This window comes from Dermacentor andersoni, chromosome 11 (genome assembly GCF_023375885.2).
Source record: "Dermacentor andersoni chromosome 11, qqDerAnde1_hic_scaffold, whole genome shotgun sequence".
Taxonomy (NCBI): Eukaryota; Metazoa; Arthropoda; class Arachnida; order Ixodida; family Ixodidae; genus Dermacentor; species Dermacentor andersoni.
The window spans coordinates 71,605,203-71,618,747 of record NC_092824.1 but is presented as its reverse complement, the minus strand read 5'-3'; the positions used below and the strand labels follow the sequence as shown (position 1 = coordinate 71,618,747).

The 13,545-nt window shown below is 43.7% G+C and overlaps 1 protein-coding gene across 1 annotated transcript in view; it reads left to right on the top strand.

The window, feature by feature from the left end:
• Positions 1-12,526, top strand: part of LOC126519804 (uncharacterized) — a 60,783-nt gene extending 48,257 nt beyond the window's left edge. The window contains exons 9-12 of the mRNA XM_050169108.3: positions 1,599-1,745; positions 2,298-2,419; positions 4,859-5,407; positions 7,089-12,526. Of these exons, the coding sequence (XP_050025065.1) occupies positions 1,599-1,745; positions 2,298-2,419; positions 4,859-5,407; positions 7,089-8,006 (1,736 nt within the window). The 3' untranslated portion in view covers positions 8,007-12,526. The remainder of the gene's footprint in view (positions 1-1,598; positions 1,746-2,297; positions 2,420-4,858; positions 5,408-7,088) is intronic.
• The last annotated feature ends 1,019 nt before the right edge of the window (positions 12,527-13,545 follow it).

Below are 13,545 nucleotides of genomic sequence, written 5' to 3'. Positions count from 1 at the left end.
TGCGCGGTAATGTGGATGGCTTTGCGGCACCACTACATACCCCTAGAGTCAATGCATAAGAACGTTTTAAATTTTGGGTGCAAGAACCCTTCGCAGTCCGATTTCCCGGACATTTTGCCACGAGCTCGGGTCTGAAATGGCAGTATTTAAAGCCAACACCGCCATTTTAATTATCTTGCTGCCTCGAACCAACACTCTCGGATGCAGATCCGCTGGCAGCTGTAGGCACCACCGCGGCAACGCGAGGCCTAGCTGCTTCGGCGTTCGCTGTTAAGGTTCTTTTTTTATTTCAAAGAATTCGCCACTGTCAGCAATCGCACCGACTCCGCCTCTGTAATTTTTACGATTGGCTTCGAAGCTTAGAAAGCACGGCGCGTTCTATAATGCCGGTTCTCAGAAGACAGCTTCGCCTCTGCACAGCAATGTTACGCGGTGAAGCATATGTCAAGTATTGCGGTGAAGCTCAACAAGCATGTAAAGGGGCAATTGTCACGAGGTACTTTACGTATTCCCTAATTATACACACATGCACCTGCCATCTCCTGTCGCAGTAAGAGCACTGATATGCCCAATAAGTGTACTGGCAGGCTTTCAGAGCTTTTTCGGGCGTGCTTGTAACGACTTGAGCCCTTAAGGGCAGTAAATAAAAGACATGCATTCATTGTTTCGGGCATTTTTGGGTCCCCAGGGAGTCCGAAAAATCGGGTTGACTGTATAACAGAACTGACTAAGAGGATGCTTCAAATTCCCCATGGCGGCATTGTCAGGATGGGAACAGAAAGGACCGTCGCATTGAGGAATGATCAAGAAAGGAACTGTGCCGCCTCTTATTTGGAGGAGCTTGAGCTCGAAAAGCAAAGTGTTGGCTGACACCGAGCTGGTAGGTGACCTTCATCCAAACCAAAATAAACTCTTTAAAGGTGTGAAACGCAGCACTGAGGCATTCCGTGTGGGCTGAGAGTATGTCAGGACAGTTGAGGCTGACTTTGCAGCTATTGAGAGAATATCACTTGTGACAGAGTTTGGGCATAATACTAATGAGCTTGCTATCAGTTTTGATAGAAATAGCTCATTTTCGAAAATATTTGCTTCTGTATGCATCTCTTTTTGTTCATATTTGAATATGTTTGACTCGATTTGCTATGGGCTTTACCGTTTATCTTTCGAGTCTATTTTATTTGCTGCGCATTTTACTAACCCCTCGCTTCAGTTTTCTATTTTGAATACAATAAACACTGCTCCTTACTATTCCAACTGGACTAAGTAGTTTTTTTTTAATTTTTAAGTCTTACTAGAGAGTGACAGCATTGGGCGACATGGTGTCAGCCTGTCTTGACGTTAAGTTCTGTGTCACTCAGGGAAAACCTGGAATATTCAAGGAATTGGAAAATGTCAACTTGGCAGACATCCTGACTTTAATACATATTGAAAATCCAGCATTTGCAAGATAATTACTTGTTAGTAGTCTACGTAAACATTAACATTACTGGTCATCTGAACAAAACTAAAACCATCTTTGAACTAGTTTATTGCTCATCATGACGTGCAGGTTCCTTTGGCATGGGAAATAGCTCTGTACTTTTCCGAACTTTGTGCAGGCAGTGTGGTAGTGACCAAAAACCCTTGCGTCCATGCCGGCGATATCCGGAAGCTGGAGGCCGTAGATGTGCCTGCATTGCACCACATTCGTGACTGCATAGTCTTTCCTTCCCTTGGCAAACGGCCCCATCCCAACGAGATGGCTGGTGAGTAGTGCGGTTCAGCTTGCATTTACACGTCCCCTTTAGTAACAAATTAGGGTAGACGGTCAGAAGATGTGTTGGTCATTCCAAGCCGCAGGGGTCTGTAGTGAAAGATAGTCAAGGTGGTAGTATGCTGAATCTTGTATTTTCTAGCGAGTCCTTATCATTACAGAATAGTTAAATATCTGTTTTTTTTTTGTGTGCTGTCAGTCATTTCGTACAATAACAGTTGCATCACCGGCTCACAATACACACACAAATAGCTGCTGTCAGCATTACCATAGGGTTCAGTGTCTTTGGCTTAAACAGAAAGACAGAGAGTCCGTCCAAATTTTTATTCTTCGAGTTAGGGGCTGAAAACGTGGCATATGTATGTAATTTCATGTGCTTACTTCAAATATGAGGTCCATTTCTATCTCGTTTGGTTCTAAATTTATGCGTTCCCAATTAGTTTTCTAGACATTTGCAAAAAGCAGCTATGCATGCTTTGATTAAAGCACACATCTTCGCATAAGTAAAAAGATAATAAAAAGTTCCCCTTCTCTTTTTTATCAGGGTCTGACCTGGATGGAGACGAGTACTCTGTCATCTGGTACCCACCACTCATTTTCCACAGGAACGATGACCCAATGGACTTTTATGATGATGAAGCTGTGGAGAGTGAAGGTCCTGTTCAGGTCGGCTCCCATTGATAGCTTCCGGAGTTGCATGCATTTCAGTTTGTGCAACAGGAGATGCATTTTGTGATGGTTTCATTTTCCATTTTCTTTTTGTCTGTCATGTGCTGTGCCGAGGTGATGACTTTGGCAGCCACTGTGCATGCAACCCTATATCAGCAAAAAAGAGAATGTGAAACTTAATTGTACATTTATGGCCAAGTTTAATGATATGTTACATTCCTCTAACCAGCTTATCTGCACTGGGGGAAGAGGGAGAGAAAAAGAAATGGGGTGGGTGGTGATGATGACAGAGGCAAAAGGCAAAACATAATCAACATGTCTGCTCACCGCCCGATGTCTAGGCCCACACCTTCTAAAGGGACACTAAAGGCAAGCTTTAAGTCGAGCTAAAGTGATCGATTAGTGCTCAAGAATCTCTAAGGCGCCAATATTATCGCGGACAGAGCCTTAACAATCGAGAAATTGAGGTAAATGCAGGACATGATTAGAGACATCCCCGGGTCATTCAAGCACTTGCCCGACGACGAAAGCACTCCTCAGTTAAATTTTGTTACTAGTACTCAGCCACTCATTGCAAAAAACATTCTTGTATTGCATTCTAAGACGAAATAAAATGCTACTTGTTTTGTTCTATTTCATTCTTAGAAAGTGAAACCATTGCAATTACTCTTGACAACGACGCGGTCGGTCGAAAGTTTTCGTTTCCATTCGACTCAACCATGCATGCATGTTTCAGTAGTTTCGTTATCGTGTAGTGCTGTGCTTGTTTTGCTGGCTCGCGAAACTCGCACCAACTGCAAGTAGAAGAGAATTCAGCTTCCATGTGATGTCACGGGATGCCCGAACGGTCTACACCACTTGACGGAAAATCAGCTGCAGCAGTGAATCCACAGCTCTGTCTTGACTCGGTGCCGCCATCTGTCGGGCGCCGTTTTACTCACTAATGGCAGCAAAAGGTGGTGATGGCCTATGCAATGTCACCACTCCCGCGGTTGGATGGTGGGAGATTTGAATTTCGAAAGATGTATTCGGACCCCTCAGATGCGATTTTCTTGTAAAATAATCCTTTCTTGGCACGAAACAAGCGTTGCAAGGTTTCTGGAATAGTACTTAAACAGTACACGTCAGCTCATTATTTGCCTTTAGTGTCCCTTTAAGAGATCAAGTAAGAACTCGATAGCCTGAAACTTGCGTTTGCAGTCAGGCCAAGGTCCTACTTTGTCCTGTGAAAGCTATAGACATGGCAGCATGCTCACTAGACACTTAAACAACGGATGCATATTTGGGCAGGCAGTGATCCTCCTAAATGTTTTTGTGGGGTGATTCCACGAGAGATCAAACATGCATGTGTGCTTGATATTTTTGTTTTGTCTGGTTTTTATATGTCATGTAGAAATACTCAAACTGCATGGAACCAAAAGCTTAATTCCTGAAAAGCCTTCCCAGCAAACCAAAAGAGTATTTGAAGGAGGCGGCATGAGCGTTCTCCTATTGCTTACAATATTTTATGATTTCTCAGCGGAGTTAAATGCAAGTTAAAAACGCTGGGTCAAAAACTTTTTCTGCTCATTTTAATACACTTCACACTAAATTAGTTCCATGTGTTTTTTTATGCTGGCCACATACAAAAATATGTGCATGTTTGAGTGAGAATTAACATATTTTTTGGGGCTGCCATTGTCGGTTAATTAGTACATTGCTTAGTGCATACATGATCGACATTCCCTGCCAAACGAAGTAATAATGAGGTTTTACTGTACTTATATGGAGGCTTAACTGTATGAAACGTTAGCTGTAGTGCCTAGTTTTAGCGCGATGCTGAGTACGGCTTCTGGATGCCTTCTCACACAAAACTTTCTGTACAGCTGTCTTTGCGTGATCTTGCCTGAAGGACAGAGGCCTTGCAAATAAGAACTGTGAAATTTAGAACACACAGTGTATCCTTAGAGCAGGGCAGCAACGAAATGGTTCGGCGAAGGAATCTAACCTGTGCTGAAATCTAACTGAAGTTGTCTTCCGTGTCACTGCTGCTGCCATTATCCTCAAGCTCTTAACCAGATTCTCAGAATCGCTAGAAATGCGGCGCTTTCCTGTAGGAGGTGTGAGCGGTGTCGATGCCATCTTGGAAGCTAGAAGTGCGCTTTAGCCCGCCTGTTTCCTGACTCGGAACGTACTTCAGGAATTTTTGTGTGGCAGAAAAAGGAAACTGAAGCATGAAACCGAAGAAAGTTTCAATATAACCCGTTAGATTTGCTATCAGAGAGTGTTTGAAGAGCCAGGTTGGCAAAGTATGAATTGCAACCACTGATAGTTGGCTATTGATCAGAGTACGCATGAGCAGGAAAATGTTAAGGGATAATAGTTCAGTGACTAATCTTTGTTGGACTTGAGTGAAATGTCATCTGTACTACAGCCATACCCGGTGGTCTGTTGCAGGTGGAACACATGGTTGATTTTGTGTGCAAGTACATCCTGCACGACGTTGTAGGTCTTATCAGCAATGCGCACCTTGCCTGGGCAGACTGGCTGCGTGAAGGCGTGAAGTCAAACATGTGCAAAAAGCTCGCCCATAAAGTGTCACGTGCCGTTGACTTTGCCAAACTGGGGCGGCCCGAGAGCCTCTCATTGAGTGAGAAGCCGGCTGCTTATCCGGATTTCATGCAGAAGCACAGTGAGAAGGACACATACCTCTCCCGGAGTGTGCTCGGCAAACTTTACCGCAAGCTGGGCGGAATGGTTCTGGACAGCGTGGGACCCGTGGCTGATGTGAAGCCCGACTGTCGGCTAATCATTGAGGGTCACGAGGAGCACATGGAAGTGGCAAGGCAGGCTCTGGCAAAGTACCGGCTGCGGATTCGATCACTTCTGGCTACGTATGGCATCACATCAGAGATCGAGGCACTCTCTGGCGCTGTGATGACCATGGATCCCCGCATCTCTGAGAAGCACGACCACACAGACGTGGCCGTGGTTGTGGAAACCCAGGTAAAGTTCATGAGCTGTTGCTTTAATTTGCTATGATTTGACACCTGAGGCACAGAAGGTGGATGAATGCCATTGAGATAACTAGGAACAGGCTCATACCCAGTCTGCCTGCCTGAGGTGTAATATAACGTGACTAAGAATTTTAGTTGTGTGTAATAGATCAGCATTTGCTGCAACCTGCAAAGATCTCGATGTTTATGAATATGTCTGCAAGTCTTGGACAAGGTGAAGATGAGAAGCTAGTACATGCTTTGCCCTAACCTGTGTGCCGCTATCCTATGCTCATTGTAGGGACTGATATAGTTACTGGCCCATTTCATTGTCTTAGTACTGCAGTATATTCCCCTTAAATTGCAAATACAATTAACTGATTCTACTGATAAACTGATAAAATTCTGGACTTTTATTTACCATATTTACTGGTGTAGTTTGTGCACATATTCTTTTTAGAATTTAGGGCTTCAAAAAGAGGGTGCGGTACGCAAATTACGCGTAGATTTCGGGAACATGTCTGAAATAACATGTAGATAGTCCTAATGCTCAACCTTTCTGTACCGACGTGGGAGCGGCCCGCTACGTGCTGATGCTCGTTCTGAAGGACTTGAATAAAGTTTTACCATACCATACTAATAGTCCTAATGTGGAATATACATTAAAAAAAACATTGGATTATCATAGCACGTGCGAAGATTACATGTTTATTTAACAGAACAAATACTTTAACCTGCCAAATCTAGTCCAAGGCTAGTCAGAATCACCGGCTGAGAAATCCAACTCTGAATCGTCCTCATAGCCGCTGTCACCGGCCTTGTGTGAGCGAACTCTTCTGCTTTTGCCAGTACCGAATGTGACTCTCATTCACGTTCCTCTGCTTGGTGGCGGCACGGATCCTGTGTTTGGATCCTGCCGTCAGGCAGTTTTAGTGGTGTTTATTTAATGTCTATAACACAGTACTGTGTTTAAAATAATGAGTTTACAAAATCATGAGGTCGTTTGAAGCCAGAAGGACAAAGTTTAGACATATTCATGTATTAGCCTTCATTTGCGTGTTGGCTGAACCACCCTGCTTGCAGCTCCCATAGACACTAGCACAATTATTGTAGGAAACTTTATTTGGGCTGTGGGCAGATGTGTGTCAGCACCTGCCAGCTTTCAGACAAAATATTGTGTCGAAGGTTTGTACACCCACAAGCAGATGGTGCTTAGAATACAAAAGTTTGTGTGGTCACAGAAGTACTCCTATCCAAGCCTAGATGGTGCTATGGGTTATTTGGGACACCAAATGAAAGAACGAATGGAATGGAGCAGACAGTGATCCAGGGCACCTAGCTAAAGAATGCTACCATGATTGCCTAAGTTGTGCTAGAGCTTTCACGTAACATGCACGCATGTACACGCACACACACAGACACGCACGCACACGCACTTTATTCAACCACCATTTTATCTTTGTTCACTTCACCTGTTGTGCCCAAGACAGCTATCACAGGATGGTGTGTGCTGAAGCGTGGTATATACATCTCTGTGCCCCTTGTCAACTGGTAGCGTGGTGCTGAGGATAGTTACTTCTTCACCATGCTGCAGATTCGAGTTCGATTCCTTACAGGGGACTAAATGAATTATCTTTCTGGGCGTAGGCAAAAAATGCTGTCGCATTAAACGCTTCGGTGTTTTTTTGCAGGTGAAGCACATTATGGCGCGCACCCGTGTGGACTTCTACGATGGCCTCGGCAGTGACTACAAAGAGGCAAAGCGTCGTGCATCAGCCTGGTACCGTTGCGCCTACGAACAAGGTGCGCAAGCTGAAGGCTTTGCCTGGTGTGTAGCGGAGGAGCTTTTAAACATTCTGCAGTACGCAGCTCCGACCAACGGACCTGCACGGGGAAGCATACGAGATCGTGTGACCCATGCACTGATTCCACGGCGCGACCAGGTGGATATTCCATTCCAGACTGCTCTTTTGAACAATGCCCTGAAGCTTCTGATACGTTGGCTCAAGAGCAACAAGGAAATCCTTTGGGACACCGACAATGCAGCTGCACCACCCTACGTGAAACACGTGACTCGCGTGCTGCAGAAAACACTGGAGCAGCTTGAAAAGAACTTCGGCCTCGCACGAGTTCAAAAGCAGCCCAGCGTAGTGCTTGTAAATGTCCTGAAAAACTTGGTACTCTGTGCACAGCCTAAAAGTGGCAAGCCTGAGTGTGCTTTGGCCGACCTGGCTGAGCGGACACTCCACCGGCTTCTCTATCCTGGCAAGGTGAAAGACGATCTTCCTTTAGAGTCCGTGACACCCGTGGGGCCGACACAGACGCAGGTTGTGCTTCTGCCGATGCGGGATGACAACGACTTCTTTCTGGCGATTGTGCGGCAGGAAAAGCGGTTCCAGGGCCTGTTGCTACACTGGATGCAGCTTGAGAAGGTGAAAATTATGACCTGGCAGGATGCCCGTCACGATTGGTTCTTCAAGCTCATGGTCACGGGAAGCCCTTGGGCCCTTGATAGGCTTAAGCAAACCATAATCCATGAAAGATTCCATGAGGAGCTGAAAAAGATCCTCTCGGACCAAGAGGATATTGATGAAGAGAAGCAGTGTTGAACTGTTGGTTAATGAATTTCTCGGCAGGACTGTGGTTTTTTCAGTGGAGGTGCAATGAGTTGTGTAGAGCTTTTGATAGGGTGGCATGCATAACTGGTAAAGGAGTGCATTCAGTATGGGAGATGCAACTTCTTATATAAAATTAATAACTAATGAGTTATTCACGTGAGTAGCTCAAAAGAAACCTGTTGCACAAAGTGGATATCAAGAAGTAAAGCTGCATTGAGCTGTTGAATGTTGTAGTGAGGCCGTGGTTTGATGCAGTTGGAGCAACAGTGAGTCTGTTTGTGTAGGTCTTTAGTGATGTGGCGGGCATCACTGGTGAAGGGGTGCATTCGGTATGGGAGCTACACGTTCTGTTCTAAAGTTCACAGTTTGCTGTTTTAATGTTTAGTTCTATATGGTGGAGACAAGCAGGCGAAAAGGAATGTCAATTGCTTGGGCCTGTTTCGCTTTATTGGGGGCCATCTCTTAAAAACAGGCTGTGTACGGTGTTTACGCAATTCTAGTGCAATAAATTTACATTCTGTGAAGGCAAATTCTGCAAGTTTCATGTTGGCTGCAAAAAAAAAAGAAAGAAAAAAGAAAACCGAGAGGCACTCTACTTGTTAAGAAATCTGCGCGTTAAAATTTGGTAAATACAGTATTCTAGTTGCTGAAGTGTAATTTTTCTAATTATTGTTAGTACCAGTTGGAGAAAGAACCCTAAATATTTGAAACCACACTGAGTATACCAGGCGTTCTTGCATAAATTGTGCATAATTTTTTAATTACCTTTAGCAGATCACACAATTCTGCTGCTTCAGCTGGATTATAGTCCAAGAGGTGGACATTACTTGCATGAGAAGTTGTAATGCACATTCAACTAATTAAAATTTCACTAAGCAAGGTAACCAGTTTGTTACTGAAACGTGCGAGTGGAGTTTGGAGGAAGAGGAGAACGAAGATGGGCTGGCTCACGTGCGGCACTGTGAACGGCTTTTGCTGAGGGATTGCATTCATCATCTTGCATATAAATGTGATCCATCGTCACAATACATTTTATTTAGTCTATTATGCATTTTGTTTGATTTTGCAAATTATGTCTGCCTCTTGGAGAAGTCCAGTTCAGGAATTAGAATTGTGCGATCTGCCACAATAAAGATTAAAATAAACAAAATTGTATAGTCTGAAAAACAAAAACACCTGGTAGAATACACCGTAAATATATTTGCCCCAATTTTCTTCTTTAACTCTTTTCTTACTGCCTAAAATGTGCTCGATTTCAGTGCTTTTATGTTTTGGCATTTTATTTCAAGACATGTTGGTCATAACATACATTGTGGTACATAAACTTTAGCCTAATCGTTGCGGTTGTCATGGAAGCAGAAATTATTGCTCTGATTGTTTTTAAGGATTCTTGTGTGAAATTTTAAAAGCACCACTTTAAAAAGCATAAATGAAAAGAATAACTTGAGTTTTACTGTCTTAAATTAATTTCTGTGTTAAATTTAATTCAGAGTTACTTGACCGATCGGCCACCACTGTGTGTCAATAATAACTGTCCGCACTAGCAAAAATTAGACATGGCGTACCACGGGGTAGTATACTTGGCCCACTATTGTTTAACATTTTTATAAACGACATCATATAAGTTGACAGTTCAGTCGAATATGTTGTTTATGCAGATGACACTAGTTTGTTCTTTTCTGGGATGAATGTTCATAATATCATAGCATTGGCAAATGACACACTAAGTGGACTGTACACTTGGACAGTAAAAAACTCTATACAAATAAACTGTTTCAAGACAAAAGCGGTTATTTTCCGAGCCAAATCTACAACATGCCCTGTGCTCAATTCCTTATACCTAAATAATGTTAAAATTGAATTCTCAAGAAATCATTACATTACAATCATATTGCAGAAAGACGGCAAATGTTGCATTGCAGGTACACCATATGATGCACATATGTCCGATTTATTTGGAAGATTTCAAGATTTTAAAAATTGAAACTTCCTACGAATACTATCTCTTCACGACACTTAGATCAGAACTTATCCATAACAGCCGCCACATATGTACATTAGCAAACTTGACTCCAAATCCCTCTGTGTGTTCAACAAGACACGCTGTTCACTGGCACACTCCACGGCCGCGTACAAACTATGGATCACGGCTACTACAGTATTGTCTACCCAATGTAGTAAATAAATTCAAACTGAAAGCTGACAGTTTACGTGCAATGTCTAAAAATTCACTTTTAGATATGCTGTCTTTGAGTGCTTTTTCTTTCTAATGTAATTATGACATCTTGAGTGTTTACATGTTATGGTTTCGAACTGTGATATCAAATTTTGCGTACGACTCACTCTTATACACAGCACGTTGCTGCCTTTGTGCCAAGGGGGTGGCGGGGCTAGTCAAGCTGCAGATATGCAGCTTTTACCCTGATATCCTCGCCATAAATGGTACATTCTCTTGTGGTACAATTGTACTGATGCGGTGAAATAAACCAAGTCCTAAAGCAAAATCTCAAAGTACTCAGAGTAAAAAATAAAGGCCTGAAATATGCAGAACATGTGCCTTGCTCCTGGTTTTCCACTTCTCCAAGTTGGGCTATGAGAGAAAAAATTGCACCTTTGGGAGCATGAAAATTGGCCGTTGTAGTGCCCTTACTATGCGCAAAATGCCTGTGCCAGCTTTTGTGTCTTCACTACTGCTGTCATTCGAAAAGTGTGTAGCCAAGCTAACCGAAGTACAGATTTTGCATTGTTTGATTGGCAAATTGCTAGAAGCACTGGAGGCGAGGTTCAACGATGCATCCCAATCAATATTTTTTTTAGACTTCCTAATGTGCCATAAATTGCCATATCGTGCATATCGCCAATCCATGGCATTGCTTGTGGAACAGTTCCGATGGCAATGTCTAATGTGTCTGAAAGCTGTTCATAAAGGTTACATATTTTTTTTGTGGGGGGGGGGAAAGGGGGGGGGGGTCTGGTAAGGAAAGAGCTAACATGTGCGGAGCTCAACCACCAAACTGACTGAGCTCTGTAGGAAAGCCAGCCTATATGTGCTGTGGGAGACCACATGGGTTACTAGGTACAATTCTGAGAACAGTACAAATTATTCTGGCCACATTATTCCGGTACTAGTGTTTAATGACCTGTTCTGCGGAGCTATTGCTGTCTGCACAGGTAATTTCTGTAAGGATGATTTTGCAGTGGTGAAACACTCTACGTGTCTAAAGCTTTGTGTTGTGCACTTATTTCTCACTGTAAGTCCAAGTTGTCTAAAGCCTTCTCTTGCATTGTAGTTGTTCAAATGTGGTGTATATTTCTTTTGGTGACAGTGTTCACTTTTCCTCTTGTGACACTATGCTGCCTGAGAAACTGAATAAGTCACACGAATTTTGTGCGTTTTTCTAAGTCATGGATTCTTGGGACATATATATGCAATAGGAAAATCATTATGAAGCTTCATATGTTTATCCAATGTTGCTGCAATGTACGTTTGAGTGCATGCTTTTGCATCTTGTGCAAGGCTCTTTTTTAAAAAACTGTGACAAACTTCACCACGGTTCAGAAAGAGAGTTTCCACTTGCGTATGGTGTTCTCATATGTGCACTTTCGATTTTTAACTCTTGCCATTTTTTGTACAATGTGACTGCCACTCTGTGCATAGTCATGAAATATATCCATGAAAAGTTTAGTGCAGCCTTTGTGGTTATTTGCTTGCATTCCCTGCTGCAAGAACCTCTTATAGAGGCAAGGAATTGTGGACTGGAATCGTTCATTGAGTCCATTGAGTTCAATAGGGCATCTCTAGCATGTGCACTTAAAAACACTGGCTGGGAGAGGTGTTACTTGAACAGCACATTGGAGGTATTGTGAAGTACCACCAAGCATGGTTGTTGAAGGTAAATGGCCACTTGATACAAGGAGCAAGACCCTGTCGAGGCCTTCTATGATTAGAGCCATAATGTCGGCAGTCGTACTTCATTTTTAATTTGGTGAGCTAGGGAGCATTCAGCCATCACATGTATTGCCAAGCTGAACCATGGCGTCAGTATGTGCGTGTGAATGATTTCTCTTTATATTTGTTCTGACAAGAGGCAAGTCTCCACGAGTTGTACAAGAGGTCATATAAAAAATATTTTTCCACGTGGAATGTATGTGTTGGATCCGTTATCACCTTTTGGTGAATTCGGAGCGCAATGGCATTGGAGGGCTTGAGTGCCTGAGCTGCGTATATGTATATTGAGTTGCAGTGTTAAAGTGTCAGGTGCAAGATAAGCCGAATGTGTTGATTTGTCAGATGATATATTTTTTGTTGCTCACTGTGAACTTTTTGCTTTATTGTTATTTTCGCAGCCATATGATTACTATTTGTTTGCAATGCTGTGTTCATGTTGCTTCTGGCTACAAAGGGTGTAGCTACTTACTATATGGGATTTTCTCTTAATGTAAACCTTCCAATGTCTCACATTTCTTGTTGACTGATGTATGGCATTGTCATAAAGCATGATCAAGCCTTTGTTGTGCTGTTTTACAGCGTGAGCTGTTATGGGCTTCCAACAGCTGTTTCTGGTGGCGATGGTATCCGCTGCCACCGCCAATGTCTGTCCGTCGTAGCTATCGCCGACAATGAAGAAAAAAAAATACCCAGTTCCCGCCGGGATCGAACCTGGGCCCATTGCATGGGAATCGGCTACTCTACCACAGAGCCACTCCAGCGCTTATATTGCGAAGCAATACTACTTTAGGTCGCACTTCAGTCCGTTCCGTGGCGCGGCGGCAGTAGGCACCATTGACCTTTAGCGTGACGTCACACCACGTGACCTAGAGTGACGTCACACCAGCTGTGTAAAAACGGGGCCCCATCTCACGCCGTCGCGAGGCGAGGCGGTAGCCACCAACGGCGGCTTCCCGCTCCTCTCACCAGGGGCGCGGCGCGGCGCCCGAGTCTATAGTGTTCCTGTATATGCTCCTGCAGGAGCATATACAGGAACACTACCCGAGTCATCCTCGCGTGTCGCGACATCAGCAGCGGCCTCCTCGCAGCCGCCGCCGTTCGGCGGGTGTCGAGCATCGAGAACGTCGTCATGCGCTACTTGGACCTCTCGTCCTTCAGCTCGATACGGGCGTTCGCCAACGGCGTGCTCAAGTCAGAGATGCACCTGGACGTGCTGGTGCTTAGATGATTCACTGTAAGCCGTAACACTAGCATAACCGAAGACTACCACCAGCCATACTACCAGCTGACCCGAGAATAACACACTATTGCTTCGCAATCACCAGGCTTAACCAAGCTAAGCCATGGCCGTTTTTTTTTTTTCTTTAGTGCATGGGATGAGTAGTGTCAATTAAATATTGTTGCATTACATTTGAACATACATGAGATACAAATGCACACATGGTACGCTGTCCAATGAAAGTTCAAAATTCGGGCAAACAAACACAAGCGTCCAGAAGTGAAATACATTCAGGTACGGGATCAAAGGTAGCAACCACACTACGCACTTGAGCAGTCTTCTCGAAAGATAGTCTCCTTGCT